The sequence below is a fragment of the Natator depressus genome, chromosome 1 (assembly GCF_965152275.1).
Source record: "Natator depressus isolate rNatDep1 chromosome 1, rNatDep2.hap1, whole genome shotgun sequence".
NCBI classification, from domain to species: domain Eukaryota; kingdom Metazoa; phylum Chordata; order Testudines; family Cheloniidae; genus Natator; species Natator depressus.
This window is the reverse complement of record NC_134234.1, coordinates 298617278-298641724: the sequence shown is the minus strand read 5'-3', so window position 1 is coordinate 298641724 and position 24447 is coordinate 298617278. Positions and strand designations below refer to the sequence as shown.

Sequence of the window (24447 nt, the reverse complement as noted above, 5' to 3'; positions counted from 1 at the left end):
AGGGCAGTCAAAATCTGGAGAATAGAAAAAAAATTGGATTATTTTTGTTTGGTTGGTTGGTTTTTGTTTGTTTGTTTGATTTTGTAACAAAATAGCAGATGAGAGCTGTAGTAAAAAAAAATAAATAAATACGAAATTTAAAAAAGACAGTGGCCCTCTGAAGCAACAGCAGGGGTGAGGTGCACAAAACAAAAAGAAGCAATGTTAGAAACACTGAGTCTTAAAATGGCTCTGAGTAATCAGACTGTCACTTTGATAAAGGTACATGAAAACTCTGTAAGCAAAAAAAAAAGAAATAGTTACACCTTATGTAAAAATTGATATGGATAATGTTATAGAAGTTAAACTATGGAAGGAATGTGCATTTGCCCCAGAACATGTGCAGGGTATATTGTAGAAGGGGCAAAAGAAATGCAAACATACCATGCTACTTAATTAAAATGCTATTAGGGCTCCAAAGGGAGCCACAATAGGTTGGGTTTTCTTTTTCAGATTGCTGTGTGTTTTGGAAGCAGAAGTTAAAAGTAATCAAAACTCTGGTGAAAGTTGATGGTGTCCCTTTTAGTGAGCTGCTGATGGCTTTAAATCCAAAAGCAGGAAGCTTCTGTGAAAATGCAAATTACCTAAATGATAAAGGAAGGAAAGAATTAGCAGCACAAAGGAGCTGCAGATAAAGGACATACCTGGTCAGCAAACAAATTGTCTAAATAAAAGGCATGGGATAACAAGATAATTTTAATAAATTTAATGATAATAAGTATCCCTGTAACAATGTATAGTGTGTATGATTTTTGGAAAAACCCTTTAACGTCGTATGGTAATGATGCTTCTCAGTTATTACCTGTAAATAAAACTTAAAGCTTAACACAGCAGGAAAAACATTATTAACTTGGTCTGCAGTATAAGAAGGAAAACTCAGGGATTTAATGACTAAACAGTGGGATAATTTCCCCATAACCCTTAAAAGATAAAAGCCATTGAAACCTGGCCTGCCTATAGAACAAAAACAGGAAAATGTGGGGGCAATTCCTCTGTTTTGCCTGCAATCAGCAAGGGTATTTGTAAAAGAAATATTTTAAGCAATAATCTGCCACCCCAAAAGGGGTAGAAACATGTTCTTTTTGTCTTTCAGAAAATCAGGAAAAGCTAATGCCAGCTGAAAAGCAACCCAAAACCATGAATCTACTGTCACAATAGAAATTGTGTTTTGTGTTCTATGTTTTGTCTTGTGTTTTGTCTTGTTGCTAGCACTGTTGTGTGTTTAAAAAAAAAAAAAAATACTGAAGACCTGCAGGAACTTAAAAATAAATTAAGCTTTCTGTCCCAGCTACAGGACAGCCTGATACAAAAACAAGTACATGCCAACGTAGACTTGGTCCAAATTGGTCTGGGTAACCTAAAAGCCCGATGGAATCTTTGGCAATGGCTTAATACTACCACATGGCTTATGCATAAGAAAAAAAAAAAAATTAGAAATAGGAAACTACACAGCCATAGCTATGGGATGCACTGAAATGCAGAAACTTGCACTAGCTACTTTGGAACACAAAATGTTCTGGGTCATATTGGGAAATATTAAGGTTTGATGCATTTGTTAAAAAAGAAAGAGATCATTGTTTGACACTTATCAATATGAATGGATTCAATATGTTTCCAGTATTGTAAAACCAGACTTGTTAATGGGAGAAATTGTTGTCAAAATTGCACACCAACAGTCCCTGGAGGCAAAGGTATTGAAGGTTAGCCCACTCCCCATATTACACATGGGATCCTTCTGGCTACCCTGGACCTTGAGCCAGTGGGCTGGGGAGGGAGGGAAGCTATTGGACACTAGAGGTTGTACCGAATGGACTCCTCAAAAGTGGGTGTGCCTCACCTTGCCTGTTGCCCCAGAACCTTGTAGTAAAGATACATCACTAGGATCGTGTATGTGGCATGAATTGGAATCACAAACTCAAATTGCCTCACAGTACCTTCTCTTGAATAGGCTACATAGAAAGTGACACTGACGATTATAAATCTTAGTGTCAAAAGGGGGATTATGTTGGATCATATTAAAGAAGTTCTGTATTAAAATCACAAATGAGTTTGATTCCCCATAGTTTAAATTCCAGGGTATTACTAATTAAGAGGTCTCTTGGGTTTTGGTACTGTTTCTCTCCCTCTATGTGTGAAACTTGCAAGCTGCTAATTGTGTTAGTACATTCTAAGACAGAATCTGTTCTCAAAGCAATTCACAGAGACTCAAAGCAATACTCTAACAACAGAAACAGCACCCAGAGACTCCCCGCCCTTTTGTTGTATTAACAATTGTGATTAAAATAGAGATAGAGGATGTATGTGGACGGATGCTTGGTGTGGATAACAACTGAATGATCAGGGAGGTGCCAGCCTAAGAATCCAGTGTCCATCGGCTGAAGAAGGCGTCAAGTGGAAATAACCAGAGGACCCCCGGAGGGCAGACTGGAATCCACCCAACAGCCTCAAGAATGGGAGAACCAAAGAACAAGATAACTTCTTGGAGCCGTCAGGAATGTGCTATCTGCTGATTGATTCAGCAACAGCATGATGAAGCAATTCCCATAGACTGGCATAGGAAGAAATTCCTATAAAAATAGACTCTTAAAAAGTGAGAACTTTGGGGTCTGATTCTGCAAACCAACTTCCAGGAGCATCAGATGAGCATCTGACAAGGCCCTGCTCCCTCCTCATGTCCAGGCCACCTGGCCAGTGGCTTGGCATGAGCAACTCTAAGGCTGGTAACTATGATGACAACCTTGCAGAACCTCTGTGTGTGTGTGTGTGTGTGTGAATGTGTGAATAAATATGAGATTGAATGGAATGTTATAGCTATAACTAACTGCTTACTATGATAACAACCTTGCAGAACCTGTGTGTGTGTGTGTGTGTGTGTGTGTGTGTGTTTGTATGAATGAATGAGTGAATAAAGATGAGATTGAATGGAATGTTACAGCTGTAACTAACTGCTTACTATGATTCTTTCTGTATTCACAATAAATGTGGTATTTTGCCTTTTTCCCTTTAATAAGATCCTGCTGGTTTTTAATTTATTGGTACAACACTTATATCTACACTACAGCTTATGTTGGCATAATTTATGTCACTCAGTGCTGTGAATAAATCACCCTCCTGCATGACATAGGTGCTGGTGTGGACAGTGCTATGTTGGCAGGAGAGCTTCTCCCTCCGATATAGCTACCTCCTCTCGCGCACACTGCAGTGGCACTGCTGCATCTGTGCAGCTGCAGATATAGACAAGCCCTTACACTGTGGATTGGCATGCACTAAATCTCTTTATAGATGAGCTCTAACTTTTAGCCCAGTAGTTAGAGCACTCTGCGTGGATGTGGAAGACCTGAATTCAGTTCAGTTCCTGCCCACCCCTGCCTCATGTGGTGAAGTAGATTGAACCTGGGGCTCTCACCTCCCAGGTGAGTGCTCTAACCACTAGGCTACAGAGTCATTTCATCTCTCTGCCCCCATACAATATCTAAATCTCTTTGTGGATCTAGCCCTTGGTCCATGAACCCTTACTGTTGTTTTTTTTTTCCCATTTTTAAAACTAATTAAGGTTATCATAGAAAAATTTGTCTGTGCAAGTCCTAGATATATTTTTCTGTACAATTTAACACTAGTATCCGCTAGTATATAAAGAAATGTAAATTTCCAGACATACTTAGCAAAACTAATTACACAGTCTGAAAATAATCATACATTTTCAATAAGATCATAGTTCAAGTAAGGTTCTTTGTAATTGCATAGAAGAATGTAAGATCAGATAGCAATGAATAACTATTCTTGAGAGGATGCCTAGATGACTTATAAACTTTAAGATGCTACTAATGTAACTCATGGATCTTAATCCATGTCAGGCATTAGGAAATGGAGATGTTTAAGTACTTACATGACTTTCATTATTTGACCCATAAAAGGTGTAAAGAGGCTACTATGGAAACTAGTAATGGGGTGAAGAGTAAACTCTTGTCGTGAGTAGAAACTAGCAGAGACACAGCAAACAGAGCAGGAGTTAAGTCAAGTTTTTAAATTGCAAAATCTTAAATGTGGATGCCGTATTCTGAGAATTAGGGTTTTTAGGATGTTAGAATTTTGTTGCTGTATTTATTGCTTTTGTATTACTATAACATTAATAGTAATAAGAGTTCAGTTTCTCCTATCCCTGAGGACTTGACTTTTCTTTCTGTACAATACCAAATGAAAAAACAAAAACGGGCAGGGAAAGGTGAAGAGTGCAGTTAAAAGTCAAAAGACCAAGTAAAGCTTCTTGTTGATCCATTTTCTTTCTTTTTTGGATCCAGTTTTTTAAAGGCAAAATCTTTTTGTGAATCTGTCAGATGGCAGAAAATGTGCTTGGTGGGGAAAAAGAGGTCAGTTGTAGGTGGTAAATTGAAGTTCTCCTGTTCTGTTAGTTTTATGTCTCAAGACAAAACAGAGCATGGCGGTGAGGAAGAAATCACAAGACAGGAAAATGCATTTTTGTTCCCTGGATTGTAGTAAAATTGCAGGAAGAACCTAGAGGTACAATACAACACCTAGTTGGATACTTTGGGAGCTGACTCTATATCCCTTGTTTGGGGAAAAACTGTTGCCCAAGATGGTCTTGTGTTACTCTTGTTTCGTGATGGAGATTTTTTCACTGAGATCATACTGGCAGCTCAACAATCATTTTTAGCTTGCCAGACCCGTCCCACCAAAGTACTGCAAAGTTAAATTTGCCCTGGCTGGTTATATCAGACTCCTAGGGGTTGTCTGCATGGGGGAGTTATTCCAAAATAGTTATTTCTGATTTACTCCCATGTATGAATGCTCTCATTCTGGAGTAGGAGTATTCACATATGGCGTTAAACAGGAATAGCTAATCTGCTTTAAATTCACACTTTACTTTTATACATGAAAATTAATCCAGTATAGACAAATCCTTAAGGCAGAAAGAGGAAACCTAATATACAGGTGGCCTTGCTATTCTTGCTGAGTAAAAACCACCCCTGTGAAGAAATCCAGGACAAGGCCTATGAACCATTCAGTAAATTTAAGCCTTGCACTGGTTGTCTGCATTAGGAGGCGGGGGAGGAAGAGGTGGAAGAAGCTTTTTGCTTTCTCTCCTCATTTCTGTCCAACATATAAAAGCACAGTATATTCAGAACTTCTCATTCAGAAGCACAACAGCAGCCAATGTGGAAAATCATATGTACACGCACCAGTCTGGCAAGCAGCATAAGGAAAACTACAGTGGTTACTGGTTAACTTTTTTTTTTCTTAAATCCAGTTTGATAAAGCACTCTTAAGTAACAAGTCCTGAAATTGTTCTAAAATTTCTTTCTCTTTTTCTCTGTTGGTTTATACTGAGTCTTGTCTTTTCAGCCTCTGAGACTGACAGGCATCAGCAATTCTGACCAAAGCGCTATTTTCAAAAATATATTTTGCTAATTTTTTGCTAGTGATCGTATGTTACTTGAAGTATGTACAATTTTCAGATGGAAATACACTGAAAATCACAATGGGGTTATTTTAACTCTTAACAACAAATACCATGCAGTTACCACAGTTGCATCCTATTCTAAATATACTGTGGTAGAGAATGTGATACCACAGATCCTGTAATGTGGCTACCTTGGCAGAAGCTGAGATTTTAATTCCAGTTACTATATATTCTCTGTTCACTTCATGCCACAGTGCAAGCCTGTGAAAAGCAGCTGAAAGATTCCTGGAGCACTAATGACATTTTACAACTTTATATACATTCTCTGAGGAAGAAATTATTCTAGACAGACACACAGAAAATCAGAAGAGGAAAAGTCTTAATGTAAACAGTGACAAGTAGCTTTATAACAGTATGGTCTCTCTATTTCACACTTTAGTAACTTTTACACAGTGTTTACCATTGAAAAGTGAGCCATGAGTGTTGAGGTCTGTCCCACATTTTGCTTAATATGCCACAATTTTTGCATTGACAGTGTGCAGCTACATTGGGAGAAAGAGAGGATTTTGGCAACTGAGTATGAGACATTTGTGGATTTGAACATTTGGAGATGCAAGAAGACAATGTGGAATGAGCACATTAGATGAATGTTTCTACCAAAATTATCAGCAGCAACACTTTAATCTGCAACTTTTAGAGATGACATCAATTGAGATTAAAATGAGTAGCTCACATTTCTGAGCTATTGGGTGTTAATGCATTGATTCACATTTTGAAGGCTTTCTGTGAAACTATGATAGCTGGCACTCTTACTTTTTTTTGTAGCTTTAGATTCTACAGCACAATTTAGTAGCAAGAGACATTAAAAGGCTTCTGAATACCTAGGGGCCTTTTCATAATCATCACATGCGTTTGCATAATGTTTGTTATTGAGCATAATCTTAATCTATTTTAATATTTTCTCTCACCAGAGTGTATACAAATGTGACTTTTTAAACCTTCAAATTCAGCAACCTCTCCAGCTTGCACAAGATGCTATAGATGCCTTTCTTAAACAGCTGAAAAATCCCATTGATTCTCTACCTGGAGAACTCTTCCATGTTGTGGTTTTCTCACTTCTCCTTTCTTACTTTCCATCACCTTATCAACGATGGATATGCTGCAAGAAGGCCCATGAACTTCTGGTGCTGAATGGCTTGTTGCTTATTATCACTCCTGACTCCTCCCACCAGAATCGCCATGCTATGATGATGAAAAGCTGGAAAATTGCCATAGAATCCCTGGGCTTTAAACGTTTCAAGTATTCAAAGTTTTCTCACATGCACCTGATGGCATTTAGGAAAATCTCCCTGAAAACTAAAAGTGACTTAGTTAGTAGGAACTACCCAGGGATGCTGTATATTCCACAGGATTTCAACAGTGTAGAAGATGAGGAATATTCCAGCACTTCCTGCTATGTCCGATCAGATATTGAAGATGAACAGCTAGCTTACAGTTTCATGGAGCTTCCTGATGCCCCTTATGACTCAGACTCTGGAGAAAGCCAGGCTAGCTCAGTCCCTTTCTATGAGCTAGAAGATCCTATATTACTTTCAAGTTAATGTAACAGTTAAAATGCCCTTTAAGTCCAAACTTCTTTATTGCTTAACAAATTTTGCTATATTAACATGGGCTTGTTACATAAAAATGGTTTGCATAAAGAAAATGCAAAGGTTTACAGAGTTTGCTATTTTTTTCTACTTTTGAATTTTAAAATTTATTCTTGTACAAAAAGTGAAGAATACACATTTTATGCAAAATGACTCATGTCATAGCATAAATTGCTGTTACTTTCTTTAGGACTTTTCAGAAAGGTACCATTCTTTTCTTCAGTGCTGTGAAGTGTGAATTCTACTTAATTTTGCTAAATGTCTTGTTTCAATATTTTTAATTCTTAATACGGTTGGGTTTATGACACTGGAGTTGGTGGATTTCTGAGAAGTAATTTGCACTTTGACAGTAAATGTGCAAATAAGTTTGGAGTAAGCTGTTTGGTGGTTAAACTTGTCCATTTTTTTTATTGAACAAAGTTTTTGTTCTGTGTTGCAGAAAGTGGTTTCATTCTGGCTAAGCTTGGGCTGAAGAAACTTTAATACTTGCACATTTGGTTTTACTTAAAGATCTTGTTGATCTTTCTATTTCAGTTAATTGAGGTAATGCCAAAATACTGTATTGGGGCATACTCTCCCATCTGTATACACATGTAAAACCTCACTGGCATAACAGAAGTTAGATGTGTGTTTGAGAGACAAGCCCTGACAAATGCTATAGTACAATAGGTTTAGATACCTTTTTTTACTTCAAAGCTGGAAAGTGTTTGCAATTTTATGATTATAGTAGCACTAACATGTCAGTATTGCCCACATTGGATAGTTTTCTGTATTCTCCTGAAATTATATTTTGCACAGTTTTAGAGCAAAATACTTATGGGTGGGGAAAAAATGCTAATAAGTATTCTTTTATAATTTCAGGATTTCCACACAGTAACTCTAGTAGGCCAATTTTGTAAATACTAGGACCCAATTCTACACATATTTAAGGATGTACATACATTTAAGTGACTAACCTCACTGACCACTGTCTCAAATGTGAAGTTAAGCGCATCCTTAAGTGTTTGCAAGATTTGGGCCCCATTCTAGATAAGGCATTTGGTTGGACACTCTTCTCGTGACTTTCTAAGAAATTGCTCTGCAATTTGACACAGACAAAATCTGCTCGGTACACATTCTCAACTAGTTTGTTTAAATGTGTATAGTAAACCTACATCCTTCTGCAGACAAATTTCTGTACTGATGTAGAATCAATGATTATTTTTTGTGGGTTTTTTAAAATACTTTTGCTCTCCATTTAAAAAGAATTGCCAAAAATATCAAACCTGGGTACCTGAAGTTAGTCTTAAATCCTTCTACCTAACTAGAAGTAGCTTGAATTAGGTTCTGAAGTGTGGGTTTTAAGACCTTAACTTTAGAGTAGGCTTGAAAATTTTTATCCAGTGTTATAAATGTAGTTTCACAAATGATAAAAAATATCTTTAGACCATATAAAATTAATCTCATATTCATCAGTCAGAAATTACAAATTGCCATTTCTAGTGTGAATTTTTAGGTGTTTATTATTTTTAGTTTTTTTTTTTTAAAACACTTCCATGGAAGTTTTGCACTGAAGTTTCACAATTTCCAGCTTCTTGATTGCTTTTTCTTTGTATTCTGTATCTTCTTGGCAATTGGTCCTACTTACACTAAAAATTTCACGAACTGTATTAAGTTGCTTTATTCTTCAACATAAGCTTTTTGTACATCTTGCACATCACAGATTAAAAGAATTCCCTATCATCCAAACTTGATTGCTGTAGTTAACTATGAATGGCACAGTTTATTTATAAACAAAACAAGAATTATATTTAAAAATGTAAACATCTTAAAACTAGATGGAAGTGTTAAATTAGAACTCATGGTAAATTAAGAGAATATTAAAAATTTAACAGAAGGCCCCTAATCTAAATGAAATCCACCATGTATTTTGAATTAAGTTAAATACAGCTTGATGTTCACATGTAATGCTTAAAAATTCACTTTTGCTAAACTAAGATGCTTGGAATCAAGACTGCATTCTTCTCAGTTGAGCACTGCTGGAGTCAGTGGTTATGTTAAAGCTAAATGTTGGTGCTATAAATTCTCAGTTGTTTACAGAAATTACTGATTCTGCTTATACTCCAAAGTGTGCATGAGCTATTTTAATTGGTACTCCTTTTAAGAAACACAAAAAAAACTATACAAAATTTATTACCACCTAGCATAAATGTATTTGTACTGGTTAATGTAAATTACACTCCATTTACCATTCATTCAGATGGGGATGGCTTGGAATTCAGACCAAGGTATACTCAACAGAAGTAGTTTTAAACATTGAATGTTTGAATTCAGCCTACCTGACAGCTTGGTGACGTTATGGTTGTGAATCAGGGACCCCAGATTATTATAGAAGCTATGGTTCTTTTTGCTGCCCAAGCTCAATACCTTAAATGTTTTCCAGAAATGGAGGGTTTGGGCTGGCGTGAGGAAAAGTGGCTTTTTGCTACTAAGGCCTCCCAAGACAAGAGAGAGGTGTCATGGTCTTCTAGAAATACAGTGTTGGAGGTTGAAGAAGAATGTCGCTAGGTTTTGAAACTCTGCAAAATTATGATTGTACATGATATGGTGAAAGAAGATCCCCATACTCCAGGTGTCAGGGAGAGGGGAGCAGGCATACCACAAAATATTTGTTTCCATTTATGTTGTCTTTATTTCACTACTTTTGTGAACAAAGCACATGTATTTAAAAAAAAAAATAATAAAAGCCTTTTGTAAAGTGTTTTGTTTCAGTGGAACTGTTGTCTTTTTTTGCAAGCTATTTATATTTATATTGTCATTAGTGTATATTACGACATAAAATTATGATTACTTATAAAACACTTTGAAGAGGAGTATTGAATTACTATTTCTTACTTTATAAAATGTTAACTAAAATGCAAAATTTGGTACCTCTAATTTTTTTTTATAATTTTGCTTCATAGTTAACAGAAACAAACATAACTCACTTCTTTCCTGTCTGTTACATGCCTCCCTTTGGTTTCTCCCTTCCAATCTCTTCCTCACAGTAGATCGGAACACATTGGGCTTTCCTCCACCACTCTGCCCCTTTTACAGAGCACAACCTTGCAGCACCTAAAATAGGTGTTTCCTCTCAGCCATTATCAATCACAGAGACACTTTCTGAGATGTTTTCTACTGCAGCTAACGGTGCAGAAGAGAGAATGGCAGTGAAGAAAGCAGAATGTAGACCCAGAAGATTGAAAATGCAGGATTCCAACACCATTTCAGGAAAAATGTAACGAGTCTTGTCTCTGTTAATACAATGGACTCCACTTAAGAGTGTATTTTTCTGTGGAATTTTAGCAATTCTCAAGCTAAAAGGTGCATAGAAAATGTTTTGAGTGTACATCTCCTTTCTCATACCCACTTGGAAATAGGCTCCCATAACCCACTGAAAGGGAATAAACTGTAAGCACTGGATACATTGTTGGCATTTTTTGAAGTTTAGAAGGCAAAATTATGAGAGCTGCTCATACTGCCTTGTCCAAGCATAATACATAGCTGAAGTACAAACCAACTTCTAGTGATGTCATTTAAGAATCCATATGAAAGCAAACGCTGTTCCCACCCTGCTAACCTGTAACTGGGTTTTCCTTCACTGATAAACAGCACCAAATGTTCTTTGGCTGCTTTTAGTGTTGCTCCCTGCAAAAAACTTTCCATACTTTTCTCCCTACCTGAAAGAGGGGCTTAAACCTTTTAAAATAAATCTCCAGTTCCAACTGTTAAACAGCCCTCCTGGGTGTTATCTGCATGAATCAGCAGAATAGCTCTTTATTATAGGGGCCTAGTAAACAACTTGTTTTAAGTTTTGGAGCTCAAATCACTCCAAAGTAAATAGTCTGGTCAATTTTACTCCTTTTCTTTTTTCTTTCTTCTGTTGATGTTTGTTTTACTTGTGAATGATAGTCTGCTAGTGTAACATACCAGAGGGAGAGGTTGCAAGAGACGGGTTCCTTGAAGAACTAGTAATTTTTAAAGAGATTTCAGTCACTTGCGCAGTAACCAGTTTCTGTCTTCTCCAAAAATTTCAAGGGTATTCCTGGAGCTGAGCCAAAAATGGGGATAGGGAGTTCCTTTCTCTTGAGACTTCTCTAATAGAGAACTATCTTTTAACTACTCTGCCAGTTTTAACTAATGGTGGGAAAGGTTACCATAGTCTAGTCTTTCTGCTACACATTCCCACTGTTGATTCACCTTTTTCAATACAAACTCAAACACCAGCTTTCTGTTCAAAGGCTGTAGTTATTGCCCACACTCTCCAAGTATTAAAGGTCCATGCACTTTCTCTCCACTGCATAAATTCCTTATGGAATTGAGAAATCATGGTTATATAAGCTATACAAAACTTTTAAAACAATATTCCTTTGCTCAAAACTTGATATACTGTTTTGTAACTAGTGATATCCAGCCCAAATAAGTTTCAGACCAGACCAAACAACTTTTGCTACATTTTATTAATATACTTCAGATTTTATGTGCAGGAATACATTAAAAGCTTTCCTTATAGAGAATTTAAAGTATTGGGTGCTTATTGCTTCAATGTTTGTGTCAGTATAGGGCATTTCTAATTTGCATCATGTACTTAGTTTTTTTTTTCTCGATTTTAGAAAGCAAATTTATTTCTGTAATGCACACAGACAGCAGACTGATTTAGACTAGAGCACATTTTCTCTATTTGAAGTTGTATCCAAGTTGTAGCATCACCCTGATGTTATGAAATTTTATAAAAACTCTTAAATTACAGCTATATTATACGAAAAGGCCCAGTTTTCTAACAACCCTTATCGCTATTAAAAGAATTCATTTCCATGTTGAATACCCCCCTCTATTAGATCGAAGACACTCAACCTCTCAATATGATCATGGATTGCACAAACCTTGTTTTCTTGAATTCTACACTTGTACATTTATGTATGTATGCTTTGAATACACAAGTTGCATTGCATGGTGATGCTGAATGGGCAGCTGCTTGCATAATATTAGCATGATAGTGATGTTTTAAACCTTGGGGAATAACTACATCCATGAGCTAAAACAGTCTCTGTGCCCTCAGAATCCCACTGCTGAGCCAAGACGGATAGAGGTAGTTACAGTATGCAGTATTGGTCCCAGGGTATTACAGAGACAAGGTGGGTGAGGTAATAGGTTTTACTGGACCAATGTCTGCGGGTGAGAGAGAAGCTTTCGAGCTACATCCATCCCTTCAGCTAGTATACTGTTATGCAGCTTTCCAATAAATGTCATTCTATTCTTTGAAGGAAGGGCAGCACTTGCCTCCAGGCGTCAGTGGGCAGAGTAAAGGGGGACTGGGCCCTGTGCTTAACCGGACTGTAGCAAGCTCTCTGAAAGAGAAAGAGGTGGGAGATTTATACTGTATAGCAATGAGTCGGAGCTGCAGGAGCAGTTTGACCTCGCGAACCCCCCAGGCCGGGAGGTGGCGGCACTGTGGCGGGAGGGGAGCACTGCTCACGCCGTCAGCCCGCGTGCTGGGTCCCGGCTTGGCCCCGAGGCGCGAGGGAGATGGGATTTCTCGCTCCCTGACACTCCTGTGCCGCCCCCCTTCCAATCTTGTCCTAATGAGCGGCGGGGAGGCTGCTGCTTCGATCGGGGTGCCCGACTACTGGGTACCCCACCAGGCCCCGGCCTCTCTCACCGCTGTTTCGGGGACGGGGCGCCCTCCCCCAGAGAAACGGCCGGGGCCCATTCTCCTGGCCTCGGGCCGCCCGCGCGCGCGCCTGCCAGTTGTTGCTCGTGCGCTAGCCCGTGCCGTACTGCGCTGTTTGACCCCTCGCTCTGCCCGTAGTCTGGGAGGTGCTAACATGGCGGCGGCGCTGCGGTTCTTGGGGGGGTGGAGAACTTCCCGAGGAGTCGGCGCAGGGTGAGTCCAGGCAAGGGGGAGCTAAGCCGCTCCGCGGGGCTCCCGTTGCGGGGCCGGGTGGTGCGGAGCCGGCGAGAGGGAGGCCAGGGTGCGTGTGGACAGGAGCGTGGGCGGGGCTAGGGAGAGGCCGGAGCGCGGGGTTACTGGGTCCCCCTGTTCAGAGCGGGGCTGGGTGGCACAGTAGCTACAACCAGCGGCCGTGGGCGCCTTGCTGGGGGGGCTCTCGCCCATGGAGCTGAGCCTGGGCGAGCGACGGCGGGAAACTGGAGGGGAAGTTTGTTTCCAGGGTAGGCGAGGCCTGTGCCTGTCTGACGTGTTTTCCTTTCGGTTGTACGTTGCTTCTGTCACCGTGTTAACGCAGCGCGGGAGCAAGCCTCGGAGCACCGCGTTCGCCTCAGCAGCAGCAGCAGCCGCCGCCGCCGCCACAGAGCTGCCTGCGCAGGGGTGTCCGTTCTCAGACGACAGAAGGTGCCGGGGCACCTTAGCGCCAGACGATCCCTTTGGCTTGTCCGCCTCATGTGAAGCCCAAGCTAAAAAACCAACCCCGCTGACAGCTGAGACACTTCACAACCACTTAACCCTGGCTTCTAAGGTTCCTGTCTCCCTCCCTGAAGAGAGTAGGTCATTACCATGCAAATTCTCCTGGTGGCTATTCAGGGATATCAGGAAGGATATGCTCGCACCCTGTTGCTCTTCAGTATACTGTATTGTTCAGACATCGTTGTAACAAGCCTTTGATTCATCCATGTTGTCTGACTAAAATCTAGTCAACACACAACACACCAGTTTAAAGGTGTGCTTTTAAATCCGTGCAAGATCCTGAGCAGACTCTTAATTTTATTTAAACCTAGATTACGTTGGTTTAACTTTCATTCGTAAATCGATAGAAGAGTATTCGCACAGGAGTATTTACCAGATTAACTAACGCTTTGTATAGTGTGGGTGTTATAGGTATGTTGTTAGCAGTGTTTAATTTCTGTTGAAAGGTGCCAGGGCTCAAGCAATTGTTTTACATCCATAACTGATTTAGCGAGCCCAGAGTGCCAGGGCTATGGACTGCCAAGCCTAGAAGGGCTGGGGCTAATCCCTGGCACAAACTGAGCACTGGTTGTCAGTATGTATTCTAACTAACACATTTTAGAAGTCTGGTGTAGACAATGCATACTTGATTTAGCATGTGCTAAACTGGTTGTGTTAAACCTAGTAAAAAGCGTAGGTCAAACTTTCCAACAAGACACCTTAAAAGCCTCGCCTAGATAAGACCTAATTTGGTTTTGAAACCAATTTTAGTTAAACCTCTTCAACTTCTATATATAGACAAGGTCTAAGTCAGAAGTCCCCAAACTGTAAGGCGCACTCCCCTAAGAGGGCCGGAAGAACATTTGCGGGTGGGTGCACTGGGGCCCAGGCCAGCCCCCACAGGGGGTTGGGAGGGAGTGCCACTCAGGTCCACTCTGCTCCCAGCTCTGGCACCGTGCCCAGCCATGGCTCTGCACCTGGCCCCGCCCTCAGCCTTGGCACCTGGCCCTGGCTCCATTCCAGGTCCCACCTCCAGCTGCGACCAAGCCTCAGCCCCCTTACCCCCATTCCCCAGAGCTGCAGCCTCACTCTTGGCCCAGCTCGCAAAACCTGATGACTGTAACAGAAATGTTTTCGTTAAAAAATGAATGCAAATATTCTGTTTTCTTTGGATTTAAATATGAACTGCCTGTGTTTCCAGCTCAGCCATTGCAATAGTTCACTGGTGATGAGAACTGGATACACTGAGGGCACTATGTAAATAATTAAGTTATATTGATTAGCCTAGTTTCACAGTCGAAACAGAGTGAAATATAAAAAATAACCAACAGTATAAATATTAATGGGTAAATGAGATTTTTAAACTCTTCCAATTTTAATAACCTGAAGTATTAACACAGATAAGGAATATTAAAATACATAGTATATTTAACTTGACCATGTCCTTTTAATAATGAGAATGCTGCTCTTTTCCTTTCCCTTCCAGAGAAAGGTGAAAACGTCTGCTACTTTTAACCTACCTAATTAAATAAATGGCATTAATAACATTGGATAGAAAGAAAGTAACATCCATTTGTACTGGGGATCAGTGTTATGACTGGGCAGTACATTTTATTAATAATCTGAATGGAGGGGAGGCAATAGTGAGGGGGCTAAATCTGCTAACTAACACCCTGATTTAGACACATGCTTAATTTTATACACATTAATAGTTCTTTTGAATTCAGTGGGACTACAGTATACTCTTGATTATCCAAATAGCATGGGGGATATGGCTTTTATTCAGGTAATTAGGAGTCTGAATAATTGAGAGGGCAGGAACAATTCGGCAGCAGAGGGCCTCCACCCGCAACCAGGAGCTCATACTTCTTGCAGTTCTGGCTGGGGGTCTCTGCTCTGCCCCACCAGGGCCCTTTGTACCTGCAGGGATCAGGAGTCACCAGCTCTGCGGCAGTGCAGGGAGGTCTCTGCAGCCTTCTTGCCATGGCCCCACTCTCTCACTCCCTTTACAGTGGGGCTGCAGTCAGCTCCCTGTGCTGCCACAGGGCCAGTGACCTCCCACCAGGACTCTGCTTTGCCCCACCAGGACCAGAGCCTTCCCTGTACCTTTTTCTTGCAGGGAGTGGGTGACCCCAGACGTGCAGCTGTGCAGAGAGACTTCTGCAGCTCTGTTCTCATGGCCCCACTCACTCACTCCCATGACAGCAGGGATGTAGAGGACTCCCTGCACTGCTACAGGAGCCATTCAGCATTAGGGTGGCCTCCCCTAAGTCTGGGACTTCTCTTCCTCCTTCTCCTTGCAGTCCTGGCTGGAGGTCTCCGCTTTATTATCCAAATGTTGTTATCCAGAGCCCTTCCTTGTCCCCCAGTATGAGATGCACGCTGCAGAGGACTTGTTTCTTGTGCTGGGGGACAAGGAATGGATTTGGATAATGTGGAGGTTTGGGTAATAGTTTTTCAGATAAATGGGAGTATGCTGTACTTGGCTCCATAAATGTCTTCAGGATCAGCCTCTTAATTGTGAGGCTAGTGAGGAACTCCAGAAGGACTTAACAAATAACATGGGAGATGAAATTCAGTGTAGTCAAATATAGGTAGTGCACATTGTCAGGAAACATTTAAACTGCTCCTACACATTGATGGGATTTGAACTAGTGATAACCTATCAGAGAAGAAAGATATAGGAGTTAAGGTAAAAAGCTCAGTGAGCTGCCCAAAAAGTGAATGATAATAGGTTGTATTAAGAAAGGGATAGAAAATAGTCCAGACAATACTATAATGTCATTTACATCACTGGTACTTCCTCATCTGGAATATGGTATCTTACTTTGGGTCACTTCATCTTAAAATACATAGCAGAAATTTAAAAAAAGGTCAAGAGGACCACCATACCAATAAATTAAGGGTAAAAATTTACAAGGATTTTGTAATTATCCCTAAATCAAGCACTACAAATTCAGGAAATTCAGAGTTAAGGTTACATTTAACAGAAATCCAGTCATGTTAAGCTATTGAAATAAATAGTTAAGACATCCAAACAACCTTAACTGTACCTTAGAGAGAAAAGGTGGGTGAGATAATATCTTTTATTGGACCAACTTCTGTTGGTGAGAGAGACAAGTTTTTGAGCTACACAGAGCTGCTCTTCAAGTCTGGGGGTCCCTGTATAGCTCAAAAGCTTCTCTCTCACCAACAGAAGTTGGTCCAGTAAAAGATGTTACCTTACCTACCCTGTCTTTCTAATATCCTGTGACCGACAAAGCTACAACACTGCATTAACTGTACTTTGTAAGGCATCAAGCAAAACCGTATGATAAAGCCATAGAAATGTAGGGCTAGAGGGAACCTTGAGAAATCATCTGGCCATCCCTCCATACTATGGTGAGACAATATTATTAAATAAGGCATTGTAGGGTTTGGTTAGCCCAGTTTAGATTAAACTGATTTAAAGACACATTCCCCCTACGTGCCATTCATGTCATTACTTTCATTATTGGGCATGCTGCTTTGATATTGCCAATGATTTAAAAATATTCAGCATTAACATTTTAAAAAAGATTGATCTTTTAAGGTCTAATTCATCATCAGTACACCAAAATAGCCAGAGTGCACTTGCTAGTTAAACTGTGTTTATAGTGGTTTTACATCGCAAAAACATCCAAAGCATGTAGGTGAATATGCCCTTCAATTTGCAGTTGACTTTAGGGTTATGTTACAGAGACTGGTGCTGCAGGAAAACCCAGTTTCTGAGTCCTGATATCTCTGCACTTTAAGGGCTCCCTCTTATGTTGCTGCCTTATTTCTTCCAGTAATGCTCCCTCGTTGTTCAGGGGAGCCATTCAAGTCCTGATGCCCAAGCTACCATGCAGCTATGGAACCTTTAAAGAGTAGTGGCAATTGGGCCAGTCATATACCAGTGAGAACTCTTGGCACATGTCCAGTCTCTCCCCTATGACTAACTCATTACAAACTCTTGAATTGTTGCTAATTAGCTATAGAGGAAGGGTGCAGATTGGTTTAATTACTGCTGATGTCTCTGAAGTCCCACATGAGAGTTAACCTATCTGTTGAGCTGATCCTGCCTGTAACTTACATAGTCATAACAATTCAGTGCTTGAGTCCTGCCAGAACATTCTGGGACACTTCTCAAGATGTTTTGGGTAGCAATGCCAATACTTGTGTTCCGGAATTTCTTGAGTGCAGCACTCACCTACTATAATTAATTAGACATAAATTAATTAGACATAATTTCTTCATATGCAACCTATATTCAAGATTTCTATGAGTTTTAACTGTATGGGAAGTTGGAAGAGTCTGTTCTATTAAGATCATTTGCAACAAAGGACTGACAGATGTTGGCTTTCTGAAAGTTCCTAGTTTTTAATATTAATCTCCTTTGCCATGATGCCTATAAAAACAAAACATGACCACTGTTAGGCATCTGTTACACTGAGACCACTGGCTGTCACACTGATCAGTATTGTGTTTTTGTGCTCCCTGGTCCATCTGTATCCACCCATTGTCTCTTGTCTGATATTTATTTTACAGTGACTAACACAGTGGCACTCTGGTTCTTGACAGTACAATAAAAATAATTATAACTCACAAACTAATCAATTTACTTATAAGTTCTCAGAAAATTCATTCTCACAGAGTAAGTGTGGTAAATTTAGAAAGAATACATATTTTCATACATAGCCTGGATTCAGCCTCAACAATTCAGCTTTAACTATGGAACCTCCATAATATCCTTTTAATACAAATAAATGCAGTAAAAATAAGACAGTTTTAAAATACAAAGAAATATATTTTTACTCAAAATATGATTAAATTAATAGATATTGAAACAAATAGCTGTATTTCAATAGTTATATTAAAAATATAATTGATATTTACTGTAGGTAATAATATTACCTAAACTAGCTAGGATTCAAAATTTAAAATGTTACACCAGTCCTCTTGTTTCAAGCAACAAGTAGATCATCACTCGGGGTCAGGAAGAAATTTTCACTGTAGAATAGCAGTGGTCTCTGCTAGATATAGGATGTCCAGAGTACCCGGATCATTGATCAGTTTTGAGAATCAGTATATTCCAAAAATATTTACAAGTTTCTCCCTCACAAAATGTCTCATTAAAATATCATGTTCCCATTCCCCAACAAGATTTGACCAATTAAATTGGACATGGGGTCAATAATGCAATGGTTTACAAAGTGGTAAAATAGCAGATTCTAAATATAGCAGTCTTTATTCTGGGGAAACTTTTCATTTCATAGTGGCAGATAAGTAGAACTTTGATTTTTGTGAACTCAGTCAGTTTGAAAGACATTTGATGGTTATTGGTCTTTTCTCAGGGAATTTAGGGGTTAAAAGGATGGTTTTGTGATTAAGGCCCTGGGCTTGGGCTCATGCTTGTGCTCAGGAGGTCTGGAGTATGTTCCTGGCTGCGACATTGAGGAAGTTAGTTAATTTCACTGTGCCTCAATTCTCCATCTGTGAAATGGGGATAATGATACTTCCCTGTCTCACAGTGTGTTGTGGGGATAAACTTACTAATGTTTGTGAAGTGTCCAGATACTTCAGTAATCAAGAAAACCTATTAAGTACCTATATGAATAAATTATTGAAAAGGTTACTAAAAATATTTAATAAAAAAGTAGGAATTTAGTTTTGTTACCTGAAATAATGTGGAGTGATCATATTGGAAACAACAGATCTGGGTTATGGATTTAGCAAGTTTAATAAAATTTTATTTTTAATATTTTACTGGAATAAGAAGATTAAGAAGCTGTCCATTAACAGATGTTAGAATTTAACAGAAATATCACAGGAATATTCTGAAATGTGTTGGTGACTCATGGAAAGATTGTATTGTCAATTAGGGTTTGATTAGCTAACATTATATTCCTCATTAATTTATTCAAATTACAGAGTAGTTTTTATGAGATGAGACTGATGAGAATTTCAATTCATATTGGTTTTGAATAACTTTCAATGATCCACTAATTATAGAACATATACTTAGAAAAACCTTACACATTGTATATAGTTGATATTTATTGTATGTTTTTAATTTAGATTGTAAACTCTTTGGGACCAGGAGAGTATCTAATATGTTAGTAAATAAGTTTAAAGTTTGTAATTTAGCACTGACATTTCTATTCATTTTTCTTTCAGGACTTCTATAATCCAGGAATGTTACTGATGAAATGACATTGCAGGAGGTTATTGCTGCACTGCATTTCTTGGATGAAAGCCAAACAGTTACTTTCTGTAGAGTGGGTAAAATCCCCTAATTGCATATTTACATGTGTAGATCACTGCGTTACTGTGTTAGTCACTGTCTCTATGCAGCAATGACAAGGCTGGAAGAAGCAAATAGAGAAGTGAACATGCATTCATCAGTCCGATACCTTGGCTATTTAGCCAGGATCAGCATATTGGTTGCTATATGTCTGGGCCTTTATGTCAGGTGGGAGAAGACTGCAGATGCACTAATACTGGTAATATTTATCCTGGGACTTTTTGTTCTTGGAATTGCCAGCATACTTTATTATTATTTTTCAATGGAAGCAGCAAGTTTGAGTCTCTCCAATCTTTGGTTTGGATTCTTGCTTGGCCTCCTCTGTTTTCTTGATAATTCCTCTTTTAAAAATGACGTGAAAGAAGAAACAACCAAATACTTGCTCCTTGCCTCCATAGTTATAAGGATATTGTGTGCTTTGGTGGAGAGGATTTGCGGCTGTGTCCATCATCGACCAACTCTGCTGACAACAGTTGAATTTCTGGAGCTGGTTGGATTTGCAATTGCCAGCACAACTATGCTGGTTGAAAAATCCATGAGTATCATCTTGTTGGTTGTGGCTTTGGCCATGCTGATTATTGATTTGCGGATGAAGTCTTTCTTGGCAATTCCAAATTTGGCAATTTTTGGAGCTCTGGCATCTTTATTGTTTTTTCCTTCCCTGAACATTCCCACAAACCCATTTGCCTTGGGCTGTTTCTTTAGTTGCCTGATTTCAGACCCTCTTCTTGATGTCTATTTCAGCGGACTTTCAGTTACTGAACGATGGAAGCCCTACTTGTACCGTGGTAGAATTTGCAGAAGGCTTTCAGTCATCTCTGTTGGAGTAATTGAACTTATCTTTTTCATTCTAGCAGCATTTAAATTAGGTGACTTGGGTCTCTGGTATTTTGTTATACCTGGTTTTTCCATTTTTGGAATTTTCTGGATGATCTGCCACATTATTTTTCTTATAACTCTTTGGGGGTTTCATACAAAATTAAATGACTGCCACAAAGTCTATTATACCCACAGGACAGAGAATAATAGCCTTGACCGAGTCATGGCTTCTAAAGGAATGCGTCATTTTTGTTTAATTTCAGAGCAGCTAGTATTTTTCAGTCTCCTTGCAACTGCAGTTTTGGGTGCAGTAACTTGGCAGGTAAATTTATAATATATTTATCTCTTTACCTCCTCTGATATTATAAAGAACTGTTTTCTAACACTTATGATATCCAATACTTAGGGCCCTGCTAAATTAACGGCCGTGAAAATCCACCATGGACCGTGAAATCAGACCTCCCCTGTGAAATGTGGCTATTGGAGGGTAGGGGCAGGGCTGGGGGTACCCCAGCTGTGGGCTCCTCCCATTCACTGGGCTCCAGCTGCTAGTCAGCTGGGATGGGACGGGACAGAACTTCCTCTTCCCCTGAGAACGGCCATGCGCGGGAGATGAGACCCCCTTCCAGGTTCCTCCCCCAGCTGCTGGAAGCTCTGTGGCTGCTCTGCCTTCAAAGCTGGGCTCTGAAGGCAGCAGCCACGGAGCTTCCTGAAGTCGTAGGAGGTTCCGGAGAGCTGGGCTCTGAAGGCAGCAGCCACGGAGTTTCCTGCAGTCGTAGGAGGTTCCGGAGGTGGGTCTGATCTCTGTGCTGCTGGGAGCACCCCAGCCAGGGGCTGCTAGCTGCTAATCCAGGCTGGGCTGGAGAGGGACAGGACATCCTCTTCCCCTGCAGGGCTGCTTGAGGCGGGGACGGGGGAGAAATCAGCCAGCAATTAAGGCAGCACAGCTGCGGAGTTTCCTGCCTCTGAAAGAGGTACCGGGATTTGGGTCTGATCTCCCCGCAGGGGCCATGCAGGGGAATAGGAAGTCTTGTCCCTTCCCAGCCCGGCCTAACACACATGTTCCTAACAGCTAGGAACATGTAAACATCTGAAAACTTGAAATTGACCAATTTAAAAACCTTTTGGCTGTGAAATTGATCAAAATGGACTGTGAATTTGGTAGGGCCCTACTAATACTGTACTAGGGCCAAGACACAATTGAGCAATTCTAATTTTAAAGTGAAGCTGCTGGCTTCAAATGCAGATTCTTTTACTCTGGCACTTTTTTTTGTCTGACTATGGCTTAGTGAGGCCACTGAATCTAACCTAATCTGGTATGATTAAACTGACAGGAGGTACTAATTAAAGGCTGGAAGAAATATTAAAATAATTTAAAATCTGAATTTGTTTAATTTACAAAGCCACTGTCTTTATTGCCAGAATTTTCACGGCAGACAACATGCACATTTCTATAGCCATATAATACGAATTGAAATATGTTGGTGCGTTGGTCTGGGGACATCTTTTATATGGGGTAGTTTTAATGAAACCAATAAAAGATAACATTTATGTATAAATTTTTCAAGAATTTAACCATATGACTCTTATTAATCTCAATCGAGGACAAACTTCTAAATCCTTACAAACTACTTTGCAAATGTATCCCTTGCATCTTCCCCATGTGCAAATATACTTGAAGATAACATGTATCTTCTAATTATTTCCTTAAAGTACCCACAAACTTTTCAGTTTTGTTTTTTTCTTCCCATTTGACTTTCCTGAATGGAGGAACATGCCTTTTTCCTTAGCAGGCTGAGCCAGTGTACATTTGTCTGAAATATTTAGTCAGGTCCCAAACTGAAGCATGCTGAGTGTTACTGGTACCACAGCAATTTGGGAGCTGGTTTAAGGTAGATATTTTTAAAAGTGGTCTTAAAATGGCCGTTGTTTTTTATATGTCTTCAGCCCCACCCCAAAAGAGCTTATGACTAGCAAGTCACATATGCAGAAATGCCCCTGCAATGCTTTCAGAATCATTTTGCCATCTATTCAGAAGGACCTTGTGATCTTAGATTATCTCTTGCTGCTGACTCATATGAAATGCTTGATGAAGAGGGAAGCAGAATTTTTTTTTTAATCAGAGAATCAGTTTTCCTCTGCATCAGGCACATTTGTGGTTTGCAGAGGGAAGCTGGCTAGAATCCTGGTTAGTTTTCCTCTGCAGCACTTCCTTCCATAAATCATCAGTATATAACTACAGGTGCAGACTTTGAAGAGAAAAAAGCGTAGGGGAGCGATTGGGAAGGGATTTAAAAGAGAATGGGAAAAGTGTCAATTTAAAAAGACAACTAAAGAAGAAAAGAGGGGAAAGAAATGCACTGACAAAGATGAGATGGTGTTTAGGAAGAGATAAATAACACCGGTCGCACAAACATTGGTGACCAATGTAACTTTTTCATTGAGGATTATGCAAGGCACCAAAGTTTAGAGGTGGCCAGTCCAGAGTTTGAATTTTTATAGACTAGTATATGATAAAACAAGTTTTTCATCACTGCTGAATAATTTTCTGTTCCCACTTAGCCATCTGTGTATTTCATGGAGTGCTAAGACAACATTTGTCCTTTCTTAAAATCTTAGGGAGCGCTACATGGTAAATGTAATGCTACTTTAAAGTATCTTGTTTTCTTAATTAGAGTGTTATAAACAGTTTCTGTGTTCAAAATTAATCTGAGATAGCTATCTATGTTGTGTTTATTCTTGAAAATAATTACAGCAGTTCTGCAGTTGCACATTTTCAGATACCTGTAATTCTTAAGAGTCATGCTTTACACTTTTATCCTGATAATATTTTGTGCTTGTGAAGGTTCATGAGAACCAAACAGGCCTATTTTTCTTAAGATCGTTGTATTTATTTTTAGTGAAGTTAGTAGAAATTGAAGGGTATTTATTTCAGTATGGATCAGTTGATCAGATGCACATCACTTGTAGCTGGTAGAAGAAATGTGTACTTGTCTATTCAGTTGGGGAAGGAAGGAATAACTGCAGTAACAAAGGGAAAGATATTGAATCAAGTAGTAATTTTCTCTTTTAGAAAATACAGTTAATTGATTCTAGCCATGAATCAGAGCAAGGAGAAATAACCAGTCATTTATTTATGATAAAGTAACCAGTAAATTAGTCTAAGATTATAAATGCATGTATCACCTACTAGAAATATTTCTACCTTTGTAGTGTGAATGTTTCTTGATAGATCAGCATGAGCTGTCCCCAAGAGGTCAAATACGTGCTTCTGTTTGCTAATTTGTGTTACAGCAAGATACGATAAAATATCACTTATTGCAGTAGCTCCCAGTGATTTCTGTAGTTTTTGAGGTTGTACACATTTTGAAAGTAATAAAAAACTGCAAAAGTACACCTGTATAAACACACCACTTACACCTGATCCAGCAATTCAGAACTCTTTGCTGGAATATTGTGCGGCCCTTTTTTTTTTTTTTAAAAAAAAGCTTTGTATTTAATATAGTTTAGGTAAGCTCAGTGGCAGTATAGCAAGTGAGGTGCTACAGCAGATAGGTACCTTCTTTCTAACCGGTTGTGTGTTTAGCCTTTAGCCTTTCAAACAGGTTTTGGGCCTTTATGGTATTTAAAGCTGACATTCAAGTACCATTGTACACATGTTAGTTCAACATAAAAGTAGTCACTGATGAATATTTAATCAGTGAAATGTGTCCTACTTATAAATTATAGTTTGATGTTAAGAAGTGAAAATATTTGAGAGGCTCTTTAAAAGGTTTAAAATAAAAGAACAAACTTC

General features: G+C 39.4%; 2 protein-coding genes across 6 annotated transcripts in view; both read left to right on the top strand.

Moving 5' to 3' along the window:
- The window catches only part of SAMTOR (S-adenosylmethionine sensor upstream of mTORC1), a 124593-nt gene extending 114690 nt beyond the window's left edge, over window positions 1–9903 (top strand). Inside the window, exon 6 of one of the 3 annotated variants that reach the window (XM_074942269.1) lies at window positions 6430–9903. In XM_074942269.1, the coding sequence (XP_074798370.1) occupies window positions 6430–7059 (630 nt within the window). In that variant the 3' untranslated portion in view covers window positions 7060–9903. The remainder of the gene's footprint in view (window positions 1–6429) is intronic. The other 2 variants (XM_074942268.1, XM_074942266.1) reach the window with 2 other exon arrangements.
- Window positions 9904–12893: 2990 nt separating this feature from the next.
- Window positions 12894–24447, top strand: part of TMEM168 (transmembrane protein 168) — a 28688-nt gene continuing 17134 nt past the window's right edge. The window contains exons 1-3 of one of the 3 annotated variants that reach the window (XM_074942262.1): window positions 12894–13009; window positions 13371–13626; window positions 19706–20973. In XM_074942262.1, coding sequence (XP_074798363.1) covers window positions 19837–20973 — 1137 coding nt within the window. In that variant the 5' untranslated portion in view covers window positions 12894–13009; window positions 13371–13626; window positions 19706–19836. Of the gene's footprint in view, window positions 13010–13044; window positions 13098–13370; window positions 13627–19705; window positions 20974–24447 lie in introns of those variants that run through there. The other 2 variants (XM_074942263.1, XM_074942265.1) reach the window with 2 other exon arrangements.